Below are 20,566 nucleotides of genomic sequence, written 5' to 3'. Positions count from 1 at the left end.
CCATCTTAAATTAGCTCTGCTCACACATTCTTGAATGCTAACAATGTCAACCTAATATCTTCATTTTTAACATGGTTCTGCCATTGCTGCCATCTATTCATTCACTTAATCTTACTAAAAACTCACATATCTGTGGTCTCTAGTGTCTGATCAAGTGATTTATTATAACCCAACTCTGAGAACCATAACTTAAAATTAGTTTGAACAATGTCTTATATTCTGCTCATTTAATGTTTTGGCTACTTTTTGGCAAATTTGTTATAGCTGTTATGAAATTTAGTCAGAGAAAACCAGTGGTGGCCAGTGAAATTTTAAATGGGGGGTGCTGCCTATACAAAATAAAAAAATAATAATTCTTTTTTTCCCTAATTAGTAACCAATTTATTAATAAATAAATCTGTAGATTTATTTATTAATAAATTGGTTACTGATTACGAAAAAAATAATTTTTTAAAATTTTATTTTGTATAGGCAGCACCCTCACTTAAAATTTCACCAGCTGCCACTGCAGAGAACCTTGGAGAAGACATGAACAGGATGTGTTTAGAAGTACATCATCATTTGCAAAAAGAGCTAAGTCTGACATCTCTAATTCTAATATCAGATTAAATGCCACTTTATTTCATAATGCGATTCATATAGATGATGAATAAGAGTGGAGCTAATGTGCATCCTTGTCTTACTCCTGATTTTACATCAAACCATCTTCCTATATTTCCTTCAATTTTAACTGCACTTACAAACTTAAATATAAACCATGTATTACTGTGTAAAATGTTTCATTTACCCCAATTAATTATAAGATTTACAATTAATTACAGTGTTTTGAAAAGCTTTTCTCTGAGCGCCTTGTCATATTCCTTTTCCAGATTCTTATAATTTCTCAATTATTTGTCATAAAGTGAAAATCTGATCTTGACAATTTCTATTTGACCTAAACCCAGCTTGTTTTTCGCCATGTTTCTCTTCCACAATTTTTCTCAATCTTTTTTCAAGTATGCTTGCATAAATCTTACCTGGGACAGTACAGAAATCTTTCAGTAATTTTTGAATTCAACTTTATTCATTTTTTGATGGAATGGAACTATAAGAGCTCCTTCTGACCAGGCCCTCTGAATTATGCAACATAGCCACTGCAAATTTATATACTTTTATACTTCCATACTAAAGCATTTCTGATCAAATATCATCTACCTCAGCTGCCTTTCCACATTTCAAGTTTCTGATATGTTTCTTAACTTCAAGTATTGATGTGTACTCTTTGCATTCTTCTTGAAAATTATCTAGTACAGTTCTGTCACTGCTTGTTTTTGTTTTGTGTAACGGTCTTTCAAAGTAATTACTCCAAACATCTAGGACAATGTTTCTCAAACTTCAGATATCTGCATACCCCTTCTTAAATTTTAATCATTACCAAGTAACCCCTTATAAAAATAATAATAATAATAAATAAATAAAGTATATTTCATTGTAAATGTCTATTTTATTTGAATTTATACGATCGTGTAAACAAAAAACATCATTTATTTTTGGTATTATTTCTGGGAAAATTCCCATGTTACTCCTATAAAATAAACTATTATTTTAATGGCTAATATAGCCTACTTTCGTTTAGGAGTGCCCCTTTGTTATCAATGTCATTGGCTCTTTACCCAAATCTTAGGGCATTACTGAAGTGTTATAAAACTAACATATGGAGAATAAAATAAGAGGAAAAATTTGAACATACCTTTTTGGATATTGTTTTCTGTCTCCTTATCCCAGCAATGTGCCTTCATCTGCTGTTAAGCTGTTACAAGAAGTTTTTTTTTTTTTTTTTTTTTGGGGGGGGGGGGGGGAAGAGGTTGGAGTGAGTAAAGTAATGCAGGAGAATTATTTGAGTTTTTCAAATCGCCGGGATAAGGAGACAGAAAACAATATCCAAAAAGGTATGTCCAAATTTTCCCACCTATTTTATTCTCCATATATTAGTTTTATAACACTTCAGTAATGCCCTAAGATTTGGGTAAAGAGTCAATGACATTGAAAATAAAAGGCACTCCTAAACAAAAGTAGGCTATATTAGCCATTAAAATAATGATTTATTTTTAATAGAACAAAATTTGGAATAGGTTCCTCTTCATTTCCCATTCATGAAAATCCACATTTCAAGTAATTCACATCATACGAAGATTTTTCATCTTCTTCCTAGTTGGTTCTCTAGAGATGTCACACGACACACCTTTATCAATTTCATTTGATCCAGATACAATATCAACATTTTCTTGTTGCTTACAGCTACTTGTATTTGCTATATTGCTCTCTTTTGTGCATTTTATAAATCCAGTTCTTTAATCATGTGATATATGTGGGGATTTTCAGAAACTAAAGTTTTCAAAAAAAAACTGAAAATGGTGCGACTTACCAAGAAGCTCCTATTCACTATTGCAGGGTAGTGTCAAGCAAAACCATATATTACACCAGCAACATATGGTTTTGCTTGAGTCTATACAGCAGTTTCTGTTGGAGGGGAGATGCGATTCATTAGTTAGTACCATTTTTATCCCAGTTTTCTCTAATTGCACTATTTGTTGAGAAATATATTACACAGATTGCAAATGTACTTTATTCAGTGATATAATAAAACTACTTGTTTTTCTTGTGTCTTCAGTATAGTGATGCTGTTGGGGAGGGTATGTTGTTTACCGCAGAGAGCAAGTTACTATTGCCAAGACGTGAGCGTCGTAGCGATAGTAACTCACAATTTGAGTAGGAGAATTCATACATAATATATAATTTATTGAGAAATATATACATTTAAAATAATTCTTTTTTTCTTAATAATGATTCCATGCGTTAATGATGCATAATAGCTGAAAATTGCCACATATCCTGAAGACCTTTTGCATGCCCCCCCCCCCCCATTTATATTGGGTGGGGGGGCATGATTTATGAAAATCATAAATGGGTATGAAAATACCTGATTTATATCAGGTATTTTCCCTTTTTCTCTTGTTACCAGCATGGTTTTGGTTTTTTTGAAGTTGAACTTAAGTCCATATTTTACACTTAGCTTCAGCATCTCTTCTAGTAGGTTTTGAAGATCTTTTTTATTTTCAATTAGCAGTACTATATCATCTGCATATCTTAAGTTGTTTATATTTCTGCCTCTTATGCTGACTCCTTTAAATTCTTCTAATTGCTGGAAGATCTTTTCAGTATAGAGGTTAAACAATATAGGAGAAAGAACACAGCCTTGTCTGACACTCTTCTTTACTGGGAATTCCTCAGAGATTTCTCCTGATATTTTATTGCGGCAGTTTGCTCCCAATATAGATGTATCAGTAATCTGGTATCTCTACCATCTACTACTAAATTTCTGATGCATTTGATTAGTTGTTCAATTGTATATTGTCAAAGGCCTTTGTGTAGTCAATAAAACATAAGTAGACTTCTTTCTGCTTCTCCAGATATCTTTCTATAATAGTTCTAATGTTAAAGAGCCCTTCTCTAGTTCCTTTATTTTCCTGGAAACCAGATTGTGTTTCATTAATTTCCATTTTGATTTTATGTTTATTTCTTTCTAGGATGTTATAACATAACTTTTGCTATCTGACTGATTTTTCTGTACTCTTCACATTTGATTGTCTTCGATTTTTTAGGTATTGGTAGGAACGTTGAGTGCTTAAAATCTTTTGGCAGGTGTCCAGTTTCGTATATTTCGTTACATATGTCAGTCAGTGATCCTATAGCCTTATCATCTAAAGCCTTTATATATTTTGCCATAATTCCATCCATTCCTGGAGCTTTTCATGGTTTCAGTTTCCTAATGGCATTTGTTACTTCCCAGGTAAGAACAGTACCCTCTCCAAATCTTCTTGCATTGGCTTATCTATTCTAACATGATTGTAGAGTTCCTTTGAATACTCTACCCATCTATCCCTTATTTTGTCTTTCTCCATTAGGATGTTTCCACCAGTATCTTCAATGCAATGAGAGCCTACCCTTCTGCAACATTTGTTAATTAGCTCCCTAACTTTTTCATGAAGTTCTCTGGTTTTGTGCTTTTTGTCCAGAAGTTCAATTTCCTGGCATTTGTTGTTGAGCCATAGTTCTTTTGCAATCCTACATAAGAAATGGAGCTAGCTGAGGAATTAGATAAGTACTATATCGACATAATAGGGTTGGCTGAAACAAAAAAGATAAAATCTGGTGAGATCTTTCTGAGCAATAAATACAAATGTTATATTCAGGCAATGACAATCAAGGAAAAAAAGAAGTAGCCATAGTATTCAACACAAAATACGAAGCTAATCTTCTTGAATGGCAGGCAATCTTGAGTAGAGTAATGTGTGCAAATATGAGAATGGGGAACTGGACAATGAGACTTATTTGTGCCTATGGTCCCACAGAAGGTTCTTCTAAGGTAGAAGTGGAGGAATTTTTTGATGCTTTAGAAAAAGCAACTGACACAATGAAAAAGGAAAAGTTGGTCCTTGTTGGGGATCTAAATAGCAGAGTAGGAAATGATCAGACATACAAAAATATTTTGGGAAAATTTGGAGAAAAGAGCAAAGCTAATGATAATGGCAAATATCTGTTGGATTTCTGCTCAGGACATGGACTGGTTATTACTAACACCATGTTCCAACATAAAATGTGCACAAATTGGCATGGAGAGATGAGGCTAGGAATAAGAAACGTCTCATTGACTATGTTATTGTTGATAGTGATGTTTTCTCCCTGGTGCAGGGCAGCAGAGTGTACAGAGGATTTGAAATTGGAAGTGATCACTATTTAGTCTTGAGCAGGATAAAATTGAATTTCATATTGAAAAGAATAACATGTAAGAAAGTTTTAAAGCGAATAATATTTGAGCAGCTCTCAAATGTAAACTGTAGATTAAAATGCACAAACATTATTCAAGAAAAAATGAAAGAGTTTGAGAACAGGAACTAACCCTTGGAGATTCAGCGGCAAGCCTTGAAGAAAACCCTGATTGATTCAGTTAAAGAGGCATGTGGTGAAGTTGTCTGCAAGGATAGAAAAATTAGAACTCCATGGTGGACACAGGAAGTTAAAAAGGCAGTGAAGGAAAAGAAGAAAGCATATCAAAAGTTCCTGGCAAATAAGTCAGCTTTTGCTCTTAGAGAATATAGAGACAAATGTAAGAAAGCTAAACATTGTGTAAAACTAGCTAAACAAAAGATGGGAGGACTTTGGCAAGAACATAGAAAATAAATATCAAGAAGGTGGCAAAATATTCAGGTTGTTGAAGAAGCTTAGGAATGGAGGAAAGAGTGCTGTTAAAGGAGTTAGAGATGATAAAGATGACATGAAAACAGGAGAAAAAGATATCCTTGAAGTATTCAGTAATTACTTTGAAAAACTGCTAAATGAAACAAGCAGTGATGACAGCACAGTGGTAAAAAACACTAACCAGGCATGCAGTCAGGAATACATATCCATACTTGCAGTAGAAAAAGCCATCAAAGGCTTGAAATGTGGAAAGACAGCAGGAGTAGATGACAGTCGACCAGAAATGCTGAAGTATGGTGGTATAAAAGTCTTACAGTGGCTGCACTGCATAGTTCAGAATGCCTGGACAGAGGGACGAATTCCCGATGATTGGAGTAGAGATCTCATAGTACCCATATATAAAAAGGGAAATAAAACTGAATGTGAGAATTACAGAGGTATTTCCCTACTGAGTGTTCCTGGCAAAATCTATGCAAGTATACTTGAGAAACGGTTGAGAAGAATTGTGGAAGAAAAGCTTGGTGAAGAACAAGCTGGATTCAGGCCAAATAGAGGCTGTCAGGTTCAGATATTCACTTTACAACAATTAGTTGACAAATCATGGGAATATAACAAAGATTTGTATTTAAGTTTTGTCGATCTGGAAAAGGCATATGACAAGGTGGCAAGGGAGAAGCTATTCAATATGCTACAGTTATATGATGTCAATAGGGCATTATATCAAGCAATACTTAGTCTTTATTTGAGTTGTAAGTCAGCAGTTAGAATTGAAGGAAGTACAGGAAGATGGTTTAATGTTAAATCTGGTATGAGACAAGGATATACATTATCCCCTCTGTTATTCATTATCTATATGGATCATATTATGAAGGAAAGTGGTATTAAACATGATATCGAAATTGGAGATATTATACTTTCAAATAAATCCGCTACAAGTCTGCAAGATTCCCTGACTAAATTGAGTAACTGTTGTAATAGATATGGTATGAAGGTCAGCAATAAAAAGACAAAGACAATGAAAATACGCAGAATCATTGAAAATGTCAACTGTGTTGTGAATGGACAACCTGTGAAACAAGGAAAATATTTCAGCTACTTAGGCACGATTTTTAGTGAAGATGGTAAATTAAATACAGAAATAGACAACAGAATCAATAAAGCTGGTATGGTAGGAAGTCAATTGAATAAATTCATATGGAATAAGAGAGAAATTAGTCAGAATACTAAATTAGCTGTATACAAGACAGTGTTCAAACCAGTTTTAACTTATGGATCTGAGAGCTGGGTCAGAAGTAAAACACTTGACCAAAGACTAGAGACCACAGATATGAGAGTCCTGAGAAAGATTAGAGGCGTGATCATATTAAAAATGAGGATATTAGGAAAGAACTTGACATTGTCAGCATCCAGGAATGTGTTAGCAGAGCTAATCTCAGGTCACTTAAACAGAATGGGCGAGGAAAGATTAGCAAAACAAGTGTTCTCTGCCAGGTTGGCTGGAAAACGACCCAGAGGAAGACCAAGATATAGGTGGATTGATACGGTACAAAGTGCCTTAGATGATAGAAATATAAGATCTGATAATGTTGGAGTTTTTGACAAGTAACAGACTGATTTGGAGGAAAATTGTAGATAGGAAGTTAGTAATGATGTAAATTTTTCATGTAGTACTATCATATCCTGTATACACCCCTTGAGGATACATGGCTGGAATTTGATGATGAGGATGATGATTGTTTTACTGCCTTTTTTTATGACCTCTTTAAATTTCTGCCATCTATCCTCAATCTCATCTTTAGGGTAAGGATAATTGGTGGGATCAGGAACATTAACAGCAGTGGATTGTGCCAGTTCAAAATTTATCTTGCATTTCTTGATTTTTAAGGGAGCCAAGATCATATTTTTCTATGTTTAGAGGTTTAATTGTTTTCTTTAATTTTATTGCTGAAATTTAATGACCACAGGATTGTGGTCTGATATCAGCCCCTGGGTATGTTTTAGTTTGTAAGATGTTAATCCGGAATCTTTTTTTAATCATTATATAGTCAATCTAGTTCCTACAGCTGTCTCCGGGACTTTTCCATGTGTAAAGTCTTCTACGAGGGTGGCTAAATAAAGTATTTGCTATTACCAGATTGTTTTCTTCACAGAACTGTATTAATCTTTCTCCTCTTGGATTTCTATGTCCCAGGCCCTGGTTTCCCATGCAGGAAGAGATCTTTTCTGAGCCTACTTTAGCATTTAGATTTCCTATAACAATACTTATGTCATCTGATTTAGCATTTTTTAGTGCATTTTGAATGTCTTCATAGAAACATTCTACATTTTCATCTGGGTAATCAGAAGTAGGCGCATATATTTGGACAATAAAAATATTAAAAGGTTGAGCTGCAATTTTTAATGCAATTATCCTGTCACTTATGGGCCAAAAATCCAAGTAAGGATTGCACAATCTTATTTTTTAGTACAAATGATACTCCATTCCTATGATTGTCTCCACATGAGTATATAGTTGAATGGCTCTTTCTGTTTATTTTTCCACTATTAGTCCATTTGACTTCACTGACACCAGCAATGTGAATTTTCATTGCTTCAAGTTCTTGTATAAGGTCCCGAGTTTCTTTCTCTTCTTCCCTGTAATGTTTTTCTATTGCTTAAATCCGACATGGTTCTCTGTTTCATGGTTTACTACGGAAGGTTATGTTATGTGGTGAGGTTCCTGTCTCTTCCACGGTGACTGGCCACATCTCTGTTTTGTCTCGGAGTGTGCCCAGACTATATCACATAGTTTGCTGTCATACCTTCATTACCGTTGTCAAATTTTGGTCATCTGCTAACTCAGCCATTCGTCTTCAAGTGCAACAAGGAGGAGACACTCTCCTTCACTACAGCATAATATGCTGATACCCTCACTTAGTTTTGCATGCCAGTCGAGGCAAGGTCCCAGAGTGTACCCAACTTTAATTATTTTTAAAACATTATTACATACTGTTCTTTTCTATATGAAATTAATTTTTATCCTATTTAGCACTAAGTAATGGTCACAATGACCAAGTCAAAGAGGCTTTCCTTATTTCTTGCATCTTCTTGTCACATCACATGAACTTGTGCATATCATTATGTTAGAATGTAGTGTTAGAAATCACAAGTCCATATCCTGAGCAGAAATCCAACAGATAGTTACTGCTGTTATTAGCTTTGCTCTTTTCTCCAAATTTTCAGGTCTCCAACAAGGATCACTTTTTTCTATTTTTCTTTATGTCAGCTGAATGCTCTAATGACTCAAAAAAATTCCTGCACTTTTTCCTTGAGAGAGAGAGAGAGAGAATATTATGTGGGAACATAGGCACAAACAAGTTTCATTCCATTTCTCCATTTCGAAGTTTGTCCGCATAACAACCTGCAACTGCCTTCAATCAAGAAGTGCCGGGGGGGGGGGGGGATAATGGAAAGTTCTGATAAACACCTAGAACAAAAATGATATTAAAGCAAGTGATATAACCACAAGGAAAAAAAAAAAAAGATTATTACAAATACATATTATAAATACAAAAAAATTATCACAAATACAAATTTAATATTTTCGTTCTAGGTGTTTATCAGAACTTTTCAGACCCTCCTGGTAAATCTTCATCGATCACCTCATGCTTGAGGACTCATGACCTAGGCAACAATGTTTCTCCATCTACTTCTATTTCTTGACATGGCAGTTGCTTCTTCCAGGAAAGTCTCGAGATCTTTTGCATTTGATCTATCCATCTTGCTCTTGATCTTCCTTTCCTGCGTTTTCTCTTCTCGATGTTATCACCATCTCGTCGTGATATATGACTAAAATATTGAAGTTTCTTCTTGTTCACTATGTCACTCAATCTCTTTTTGATGTTTAATTGATTGAGAATACTGACATTGGTTCTTTTATCCATCCATCATCCTTCTCCAGCACCACATTTCAAAACTGTCAAATGTCTCTTTGTTTCTCTTACCAAGTGTCCATGATTCTGCACCATAGAGAACGATTAAAAAAAATAAGGGTATTCACTAGTTTATGTTTGGTAGTGTTAGAAATATTTGTATCTTTCCATATCTTTTTTAGTTGTGTCATGGCATTCCTTCCCATACCAATTCTTTTTTATTTCAGTATGACAACTGCCTTTATTATCTATCAGGGCTCCAAGATATATGAACTGTTCCACTTTTTCTAAGTTGATGTTATGAGTAATGTTTCTTAGAAGTTTTTTTCCACTTGGTTAGACTATAATAAATTTAGTTTAATCCTTTATCCAAATGTAAACAAACACAGTTTGCATCTGAAGTAACTTCAGGACTGAGGCAACTTGTGGTAAAGGTGGACCAAGTTCTCATCACTACTTGTATTAGCATCTCCCATAATGCAAAGCACATCACCTTGCGGACATGAATAATGCTATTTATTAAGGGAAGGGCCACTACCCAGACCGGTTTCAACCTTTATTGAGGTTTTGTCAGTAGGAGCAGACCCACAGTTGGTGATACTAAGGTGGAAGCAATGGATTATTAAATTACTCTGGATTTAGCACCTTTGGGTCTGCCTCCCACTGACAAGACCTCAGTAAAGGTCGAAACCAGTCTGGGTAGTGGCCCCTCCCTTAATGCATAGCATTATGGGAAGGAGAAGGATATTATGGTCTTATCTTATCCCCTGATCTTATCCCATATCCTTCTCTTTCCGGTTTTTCTTCCTATATATTCTTCACATATCTGTCTGTATAAAACATCAGTAATGCCCTAAAATTTGAGTAAAAAGCCAATGATATTATAAAAAATGGGATACTTCTAAACAAAAATAGGCTAAATAGCCATAAAAATAGTATATCTTCATATTTGGTGTTAAATCATTACTCTTTCTTTCCCTTGATCATTATTGTTTGAATATAACATGCTTTGCTTATTATTTAGTAAAATCTTACCTGCTTTTGTTCTCTTTGTCTCAGTAATGCCAATTACATCCATGTGGTACTTTTCCATTTCTTTCTGAAAGTTCGATTTCTTTTCCATTAATACTTCTTATACTGATGGTTACTATCTTCAGTTCTTCTCACGTCAAATTGTCTTCTTTTAGATGAAGAGTCGAAGTTTGTTTTAGTAGCTGACTTTTCACTGAAGAAAACAGCAGGAGTCTTGTTGGACTGGGTGATGCCCCAGTCCAAAAAGAGTTGGGACATAATGACCTAATGTTCAGTCCTCACCTGAAGGTGAGGACTGGATATTAGGTCATTAGTCACAGTTGCTTCTCTGCATTTAAAGGTGATGTGGAGGTCTCCTTCCATTATTGGACTTTGTCCCTTAAACGAACTCTGTATTATGTTTTTTATTTATACTTTACATATATATAGATTTATTCTTAGCTTGAGTTGACATTCATTTTTATGTACACTTCTCCTATTCACTTTATATGAATAATCTATTAAATTGTACATGTACTCTATATGCAGATTTTATGGAAATGGTATAATTTAATTTTTAAGTTTATTTTATTCTTAATTTAGTAAATTCTTCTTTTTAAAATGTTTCTTTATTTTTGTAGCTTAACAATCCATGTGGACCTTTTGCCCATTGGCTAAGTTTGTTTATTGCTGTAGTAATGATTATGTTTAAAGAATTCTAAAATGGTGAAAAATTCACATAAACTTTATTACTATAGGATTTTTTGCAGGTTTGCAGACATCGACAGGACTGGATCACAGAATGACAATTAAACAATAACAGACAATTCTAAAAAAAGCACCACCTGAGTAGCTAATATGAGATAACTAAATAAGGTTAATAATAATAACTAAATAAGGTTTCCACACACACAAATGTGTGTGTGTCTGTGTGTGCACTCCTTGGAAAGAAGTCAATGGACAACCCCCCTCCCCCCATGGGGCAAGGTGAATTGTGCCATGTAACCACTCGTGTTTGTAGCTGGTCTAAATTCAAGGAATATGATGCTCCAAAGTCAGCAACTGTGTCCAAGTGAAGTGGCTGTGAGAAGGGAACTCACGCAATATGAAAGAGGCATTGTGATAGAATACCACATTGCAAGCCTATCTGTTCGGTAAATTGGGCCATCTCGGGTCAACAATCAGTGATACCATACTGAGATGGAAGCGCAGAGAGTCAACTGCAAGTACAACCTGCAGTGGATGACCCACCACACTCATCAAACGTGACTGTAGGGTGCTACGAAGGATATGTAAAAAATCATCATTCGTCTGCCAACATGTTGAATGTGGAGTTATGGGCAGTGACTGGAACATGAATCTGCATAAAAACATTCAGAACCGAGGCTCACAATATGAGTTTCCATGGTAGGATCACAATATGGAAACCCCAGATTACTAACCAGCGAACCAACATGCAGCATTGTCTTCAGTGGTGCAAAGAGTGTGTATAGTGGGAAGCTTGGAAAGTTGTGTTATGTAGTGATAAATCCCACTACACCCTTCACCAAGCAGATAGATGGATGGATGTGAGTGTGGCAGAAACCGGTGAGTTGGGGGTTACACACACTGGCATCTTTTGCCAGTGTGTGTAACCCCAACTATGAAATTCGGAGGTAGCAGTGTAATGATATGGTCCTGATTTTCCTGGTTTGGCCTGAAATCTTTGTTTGTGGTGACACGAAAAATGAACTCCAAGAGTTATCTGGTATAATGCAATGGTTCCTACTTTGTGGTGTTTCTATGGAACTAACCATCGTCTCTTTTAGCAAGACAATGCACCATGTCATAAGGCTGCTTGTAACTGTGTGGTTTATGGATATGAACATTTGACTGGCTTCCACAGAACTCTGATCTCAACCCTACTGAACATCTGTGGGATGAACTGCAGCATTGGGTTAAGTCAAGGGATGTCTACCCCAATAGTCCAGGACCTCATTACATGCCCATAGGAAGAATGGTCCAAAATTCCCATTGATTGTTATCATACATGTAGAAAGTAAGCTTTAGAATTGCTACAGTTATTGCAGTGAAAAGAAGTCCTACATCTTATTAATGTGGGCATCATGGCTATTTGTTCCTCACACTATGGTGTCTATTGGCTTCTTTCCAAGCAGATAATTTTGTAATTAAAATTATTTGCAGTGTTATACTCTGGTACGATATAATTAAGTGTAAAAATAAATAAATAAAAACTTTAGAAAATCCAATAAAAATAACGGAAGAACATTGAAAGTATGAGTTTTTACAGAAAAAAGTGGTAGGTAAAGAACTTTCTGATACTCTCAAACAATTACAGATTCCATAATTAAACACAAATAAGAAAACATAAGAAAAAAAAGTCATTTTGAATACCACTCAAAATGAACCAGTAAGTGATCCAGAAAAAAATAAAAATAAAGAAATAAAGAAAGAATAAAGTTGAATATTTTTAATACTTTAAGAGGTACTGCTATAATAGTTTTATCAAACAGATTTAAAGAAAAAAAAAAAGAAACAAACAAAAAGAATTGCCTTCAGCAACAGTATTAAACTATTATAAAAATTTAGAAATTTTATTAATGAATAATAATAAATCAGATATTGACAGCATAGAACACTTCACAGAGTTAAAATTCTTCAAACAATGATTTCGTCCTGTTCTCCATTCCTGGAGAACAGGGAGAAATGATTGTTTTGTAATACATGAATAAAACGTATTATAATTATTTAATAGAATGAGGGTATTTCACATTAAAATATTATATAAAATAAAAAAAACAGGAGCTATGTCTTACTTGGTGATGAGATACTAATAGTTGGGGCAATTGATGCTTGAGATGGAGGAGGAACTGTTGCTGCAGGGCCAGGAGGATTCATACGAACTAAAATTGCAGGTAACTGTTGCCTAGGTCCAGACACAAAACTTGTACCTGGATTAGATGGTACTGTTGTAATCTGATTGGCTGGTGCATCTAATCTTGGCATCATGGTTAATGAAGCAGAAGGTTGAGGAACAAGGTAGGTAAGACGAGGACCTTGAGCAATTGGCTGAGACAACACTGGTGGAGGTCTAGTCATTCTTACAGTTCCACTGGTATTGATTGGCTGATTTATAGCTGGTCCAGATGGTATTAACTGAACCACTGAAGGCAATGAAGTATGCATAATTGGTAATGACATCAAACCAGTAGTAGGTGCACCAGAAATAGCTACAGCTGCACGTGGTAATGATGATGATGATGCAGGTGCAACCACTGTTCCCCCTAAAAAAAGAAAGAAAAAAATACTCAGATGTTGTTCCATAAGAAAATTTTAAAATAATGAAACATGTATTATAATTATTTAATATGATTTGTATTACTACTATAAATAGGAACTATATGAAATGAACATTACAATAAAGTTAAAAATATACAAATACTTTAAGTTTAAAAACTTATCAGGTATTGAGAGTTTGTAGACATTTCTGGTCATTTTTATGGAATAAAGTGGTGGCTCTCTGTTGCAGCTAAATCTCATTTTAGCAAATACTGCAATAACAAACTCATTCATTACAGCATATTACAAGGAAAATTCCAAAGAGAGCTCCAAAGGTAGACTGCTATACAAAAAGAAATTCACAACAGCAAACTATTATCAGGGGGATATACTGTTAACTACATTTAAAAGATGAATCAAAATAATGAGTCATAAATCACGTGTATATTAGCTCGTGTCTTGTTTGCAGCTGAAGTATATATGATATTACACTATTAGAGGTCAAAGGAAAAAAGTAAGGTGCATGAATAAAAATCATTTAAAATAATTATTGATAATAATAATAATAATAATAAAATTAACTTATGAACAATTAATAGTGATCACTTCAAAAAACTTGGATATTGGCATACAGTTGGTTCAGGATCCTGCTCATGTCATCTTTCCTATTTTGGACAGACTGGCCATTCTGCCTTGATAAGAATTGAAGAACTTCAGGATTATATCATATTTTTGGAATCTATTAAGTCTGGCTTGCTTTTCACGCTATTGACACTAGGCACAGAGTTTTTTGGAACAACACAAAACTTCTCAATTCCAGCATGTTCAAATTCAATCATCTTTTCCTTGAAACATGTAAAATGCTACGAAATCATCCAAACATGAACTGATCATTATTAGAATTCTTGTGTAGAGGCTTAAGTGCTGTGAGGACATGATGTTGGAGGTTTAATGGATTTTTTACAACACTCAAAAAGAATTAAAATAGAATGTAATACTTCCTATATTTCGTCCTAGTCACTAGGACATCTACGGGGATTACAAAGACAATTAATGTAACATGCACACAAAAACTTACAATACTAAGCCCAACCACGTGGGTGACAATAAAGTCATATCTAGGTGGAGCGCCCTCTAAGGGCAGTTGTAGGTGGCCTGGAATGTAAGGTGGGACCTCTGGTGATGACTGTTTCCCAAATCTTCGGAAGCTTAATGCAACCGTATTTGTTAAGATTTGGTTGGTTTTTGAGAGCTGCTGCTGCTTCTAAGAAAAGTCTCTCTTTCTTGAATTTGCTGTGGTGGAGCATGGTGGTTTTCTTCCATGATACTCTGTGGGTGGTGTCCAAAACATGGTCAGCCAAGCCTGAATGGCCATAGTTGTGTTTAACGATGTATGACTTGTGTTCCTCCAGGCGGATGGATGCTGATCTGCCTGTCTGTCCAAAGTACGCAAGCTTACAGGAACAGGGTACTTTGTAAACTCCAGGCAGAGAGAAAGTAGACAAACCTAATTCCCCACTCAGGCCTATAACCTTGTTACAGACTGTCTAAACAGCTGGCCAACTCTCTGTCCCCCCCTCACCGGAAATTCAGCTTCCTATATAAAAAACTCGACCCACTTTAAAGCCCTCACAGAAAATTTAACCTTGAATAATACAGACATATTAGTAAGCTTTGATATCTCCTCCTTGTTTACCAATATTCCCTTAACTGACACTTTATCTCTCTTAGAAAACGTTTTTCCCTCTGACATCTTAGATCTCTTTTCCTTTGCCATCAAATCTGGGTATTTCGCTTGGAATAACAAAATCTACAAGCAGATAGAGGGAACCGCCATGGGCTCCCCCCTCGCCAATTTCTATATGGAAGATTTCGAAAAACGAGCCATAGACTCAGCCCCACTCAAACCTTCTATCTGGCTAAGATATGTAGATGATGTGTTCTCTATTTGGCCTCATGGTCCAGACACGTTAGATTCCTTCCTTGGTCATCTCAATAGCCTACATCCAAGAATCCAGTTTACTATGGAAAAGGAAAAGAACAATTGTTTACCCTTCCTAGACACCTTAGTCACGCGCCTGCCTAATGATACACTTGCCTTCACTGTATACAGAAAACCCACACACACAGGCAGATACATTCACAAACTCTCCCACCACCACCCCTCACAACAATATGGCATCATTAAAACCCACAATCTATGTTCCAGTGGAACCGCCCTCACTACTGAGCTTAACCACATACACAGAACTTTTCTCTCCAATGGCTACAGCGAACACAGCATCAAAAAAATAATCAATTCCTCCCCCATTCCCCGTCCCTCTCATCAACAAGAATTTAAAAATGCCATCACCATACCCTACATCCGTGGCACTTCGGAAAAAATAGCCAAGATACTAAAAAAGTATAACCTACACACAGCATATAAGCCCTACCGCAAACTGGCTACCCTTATCCGTTCTACGAAAGATCAGCTCCCTCCTCTCTCTCTGCCTGGAGTTTACAAAGTACCCTGTTCCTGTAAGCTTGCGTACTTTGGACAGACAGGCAGATCAGCATCCATCCGCCTGGAGGAACACAAGTCATACATCGTTAAACACAACTATGGCCATTCAGGCTTGGCTGACCATGTTTTGGACACCACCCACAGAGTATCATGGAAGAAAACCACCATGCTCCACCACAGCAAATTCAAGAAAGAGAGACTTTTCTTAGAAGCAGCAGCAGCTCTCAAAAACCAACCAAATCTTAACAAATACGGTTGCATTAAGCTTCCGAAGATTTGGGAAACAGTCATCACCAGAGGTCCCACCTTACATTCCAGGCCACCTACAACTGCCCTTAGAGGGCGCTCCACCTAGATATGACTTTATTGTCACCCACGTGGTTGGGCTTAGTATTGTAAGTTTTTGTGTGCATGTTACATTAATTGTCTTTGTAATCCCCGTAGATGTCCTAGTGACTAGGACGAAATATAGGAAGTATTAAATTCTATTTTAATTCTTTTTGAGTGTTGTAAAAAATCCATTAAACCTCCTACATAAAGATCATTATTAGGGTAATTATTTGGACAATGGATCAAGTGTTAACTAATAAATATTTATTAAACCTACTAGTTTCTCCAAACTTTAGCTGTTGGCATCTTCAGGGTACAAGCACTTAAGTTAAAAAACATTACACAAATATGAATAACTGTAAAATTCTAATGATTATAGTTGCAAACTGAAATAGCATTGAACGTGAGTGATACACGTATCGCGTGTAATGATTAACTAGTTGTTGCTAAGGAACGTTCTGTAGGTTGCATTGAAGTTAAGTTCATTTCCTGTGTGTTAAGAGATCTAATTAGGGTTTTCCATATCTCTGGGAGTATTAAACCTTGGTTCCTGTTAAGGTTATCAACAGAGCAAGCGACTGTAGCTGCTTCTTTAAACATTCGGGAGTGGTAGTCTTCTTCTATGTAAGGGGAACGGCTTTTATCCCACTCAATGACATGGTTATTGAGTGAGATGACAGGCCTGATATGTCTTGTCTGTTGTTTTTGACGTAACCAATGTGCTCCTTCTGTCTAATTTCGAGGCTTCTTGAAGTCTGCCCGATGTAACTTGAACCACATGAGCATGGAATATTGTAAACTCCAGCATATTTATAGAAAGGATGGTTATCTTTTGGAGATCTTAGTAGTTTACGAATTGCTTCTATAGGTTTGAATGTCACTCTTATTTTGTGTGGTTGGAGGAGACTAGCTAGCTTGTTGGATATGCCACTCACATACAGAATTGTGATAGTTTTGATATATTGAGTATCCTCTCGCTCTCTTTGTGGTGGTTCAGATAAAAGGATTTTGTTGACAAGTCTTCGTGGGTAGCCGTTCAAGTAAAGATTATTAGATATGTTGGCATCTAATAATATTAACTCGTTATTTGGTTAATAACAATTAAAATTATTAATTGGTTAATAATATTAACTCGTCTTGAAGGTCCTTATTATCTGTTGTGATGCGGACAGCTCTTTTCTTTAACATGTGTACTAGGCTGAATTTGTGATTACTCTAATTACTCTAGTTAGATTATCAAGAAAATAAACATTCATTCTGATCAATTCTGATCATTATTAATTGTTCATAAGTTTTTTTTTTTTTTTTTTTTTTTTTTTTATAAATTATTTCAAATAATTTATATCTATGCAGCTTACTACAGTTGTTCTTTTTGACTTCTAATAGTGTAATATCATATACTTCAGCTGCTGCCGAGCTAATATACACATGATTTATGACTCATTATTTTGATTCATTTTTAAATGTAGTTAACAGTCTATCTCCCTGATGATGTCCACATAACGTTGGATGAAATGTATTGGAATTTTTGAATAAATTCTATATAATTTTTGTTATATGTGTAAGCCATGAAAGTTATTTAAAATTTTATTGTGATAATGTGTATATGGCCACTCCTACTGAATGTTCCTAATCCATATATTGTCCTAATATTCTACTAACATAAAAGACAGCATAAGAAATTAGTTTCCGTGTATTAAAAAAAAATTATATAGAAACCAACAAAAAATATCAAAAATGCAACAAGATAATTTGCAAAATACACTAAAAATATTATTATTATTATATAGCTGTCTCATGGAGTGAGAACACTCATCGTTGGAGACCCATTATTTACATGATACCTATCATACTTCTTAAACTCATTCATTGATGAAGCACTTACAAACACCTTTGGCAACCCATTCTATCCATTTAACAACCTCCAAGTAAAAAAATCTAGTCCTAACACCCTTGCTAATCACACTCTTACACAATTTTCGTAGGTGACCTTCCCCCCCACCCCCAACAAAATCCAATGAAACAATAAATTTCTATGGGGGTGGGGAAAAAACTTCTGCATAGCTACTAACACACAGGAACTCAATATCAACATCAATGACATGCACCATCACTACTTGCTGACATCCAAACCAGTTCCTTAACCACTGAACCTCAGCACCCTCTTTGATCACCTAAACTTTCTACATTACATAAAACATGATGCATTCCATAAAAAGGGAAGAACATGCTTTCATCAAATTTGATATCCCATGCCAAAGGTTATCGCACCTGGAATCTTCTTCATTTTGTTGCTTTCCTTTTCTGCCTTTATTGCTCTCTTAATTCTGATGACTATACTAACCTTTCTTGATTATTCATCTCTGAAAGTTCATCATACACAGTCTAATTAGTCAAACAGTTATATAATCTTTCTTAGAAATTCCAATGTCCATAATTTCAATTGGCTCACCTGCTATAACTAAACAGAACAAGCTGGAAGAGAAGCTGAACTGTTTGATATCAGTAATGATTTGATGCAAGTTGTTAACCTATCTACCAAAATTCTAGACAACCTTCATCATTCTCCCAATGCCCTGAACCTTTTTTTTTTGCTCTCCCTCTAAATACATCATTGCCGAGTAGGACAGCAGCTATGAGCTTGACCTCGTCCATGTTTCTTTTTCCGAGTATCATCCTTCTCCTAGCTAATCTCAGTCATACCCTATGGCACTACAATAGTGCCAGAATCATGAGCTTCAGGATTTCTATGCATCTTTTTTCATGGTCTGATTACTTCTTCCACTCTCCTAATCAAACATTTCGTCTGATCTAATAACTGAAATTATATCTAGGAGAGATGCCATTATTTCTCATTCCACTCAAAATCTCTACACTTTGGTTTGCCAACAAAAGTACAAAAGCAATCCAAGCAAAAAATGTAGCATATATCCAAGTTAAAAACCCAGCTTATGTTACAACCTGTAACAACTGAAAAAAAAAAAAAAAAAAAAAAAAAAAAAAAAAAAAAATTAAAGCAGACTCTGTAGTGGAAAAATGGCAGTTTTACCTTCTGCTCAAAGGATAGTTGAGCCATTTGAGCTTCTGGTTCCTTGAACAGGCTGTTGGGCAAAATTCCCTCTACCGTGTTTCAATCTCTCTCATCTTGATGCAACCTAGTCTAGTGTTGATGACTGACTGTCACTTTTGAGAGTATTGCAGTAAGGGCAAGAGGAACAATAATTTGATGGCAAACTTTTATTTCCCTGTCTAACTGTATAAAAGCTTGCTTCCATGGTGTTGGATATATGATAGATCTGGAGCACAAGATCTTCTGGAGGGATACTATCTGGGGTCAGAGGACTTTTTATTATGAAGGCTTGGGTATTTTTCTGATATCATTTGTCTTAGTCATCCAAACAAGTGTTGGAGAAGACTAATACCAAGACTAATACCACTGCCTAATAACATCGTTCTATCAGGATGAGATCAGGCAGAGCTCTTGGCATTAGTCTAGCCATAAATACTGTTACAACTTGAACAGCACATACAAACCACATGAATAATGTGCATATAGCAGCACTCAATATTCAAAATGTCCCCCTTTTGCCTTCATGCATGCTTGAGGTCTGTGAGGCCACATATCAATGTAGTATAGAAGGAACAGATACTTTTCCGATCAATTTGGCATAGGGCATTAAGAGTGTGACCTGCCTTACCAAAATTGCTAAATTTAATGTGTCGTTTGTGTTCTTTTTTATGGATAGGAATTGTGTGTCCAGTTTCACCAAGATAAGGAAAGTTACGGGTACAATGGATATGGTATACCACAGGTGGGCCAAGGGGGAGGGGCGAAAGGATCCTTAGAAGAGATGAATATGTTTTATAATTTTATAGATGGTTTAAAAGCAGTATTAAGATTGTAATGATGTATAATTCTATTTATTTTATCCGACAGCCCTTTAACCAAAATCAAGAAATGCTTCGCTATGATTTAAAAGAATTTATTCGTGAAATAGAATTAGTTGTGGAAGAAATAAATTCAAGATTTAAAGATTTTAATAAAACTGAAATGATTGTATCTTTTATCAATAATCCATTTCAAGAAAACTTGAACATCACAGAAATTTCAAATAAAATTAGTGGGCTGTTTGATATAAACCAAGCTGAAGTAGAACTTGAGATAATAAACATTCAGAATAGTTACATTTAAAATCAATAAACAATGAAGTCATTTGGAAGTATGCACATGAAAAATTCCCAATATTAACTGATATTGTGTGAAAAATTTTGTGTTTCGGATCGACATACT

The 20,566-nt window shown here is 35.3% G+C and overlaps 1 protein-coding gene across 4 annotated transcripts in view; it reads right to left on the bottom strand.

Moving 5' to 3' along the window:
- Positions 1-20,566, bottom strand: part of LOC150098707 (uncharacterized) — a 202,021-nt gene that overhangs the window by 19,710 nt on the left and 161,745 nt on the right. For all 4 annotated transcript variants that reach the window (XM_090404840.1, XM_090404843.1, XM_090404842.1 and 1 more), the window contains one exon: positions 12,977-13,444. In XM_090404840.1, coding sequence (XP_090260966.1) covers positions 12,977-13,444 — 468 coding nt within the window. The remainder of the gene's footprint in view (positions 1-12,976; positions 13,445-20,566) is intronic.

Source organism: Typopeltis vanoorti, chromosome 15, assembly GCF_054136105.1.
Source record: "Typopeltis vanoorti isolate ZY-2024b chromosome 15, IOZ_Tvanoo_1.0, whole genome shotgun sequence".
Classification (NCBI taxonomy): Eukaryota; Metazoa; Arthropoda; class Arachnida; order Uropygi; family Thelyphonidae; genus Typopeltis; species Typopeltis vanoorti.
Note: the sequence above shows the minus strand (reverse complement) of the source record. Positions and strands in the feature narration are given on the sequence as shown.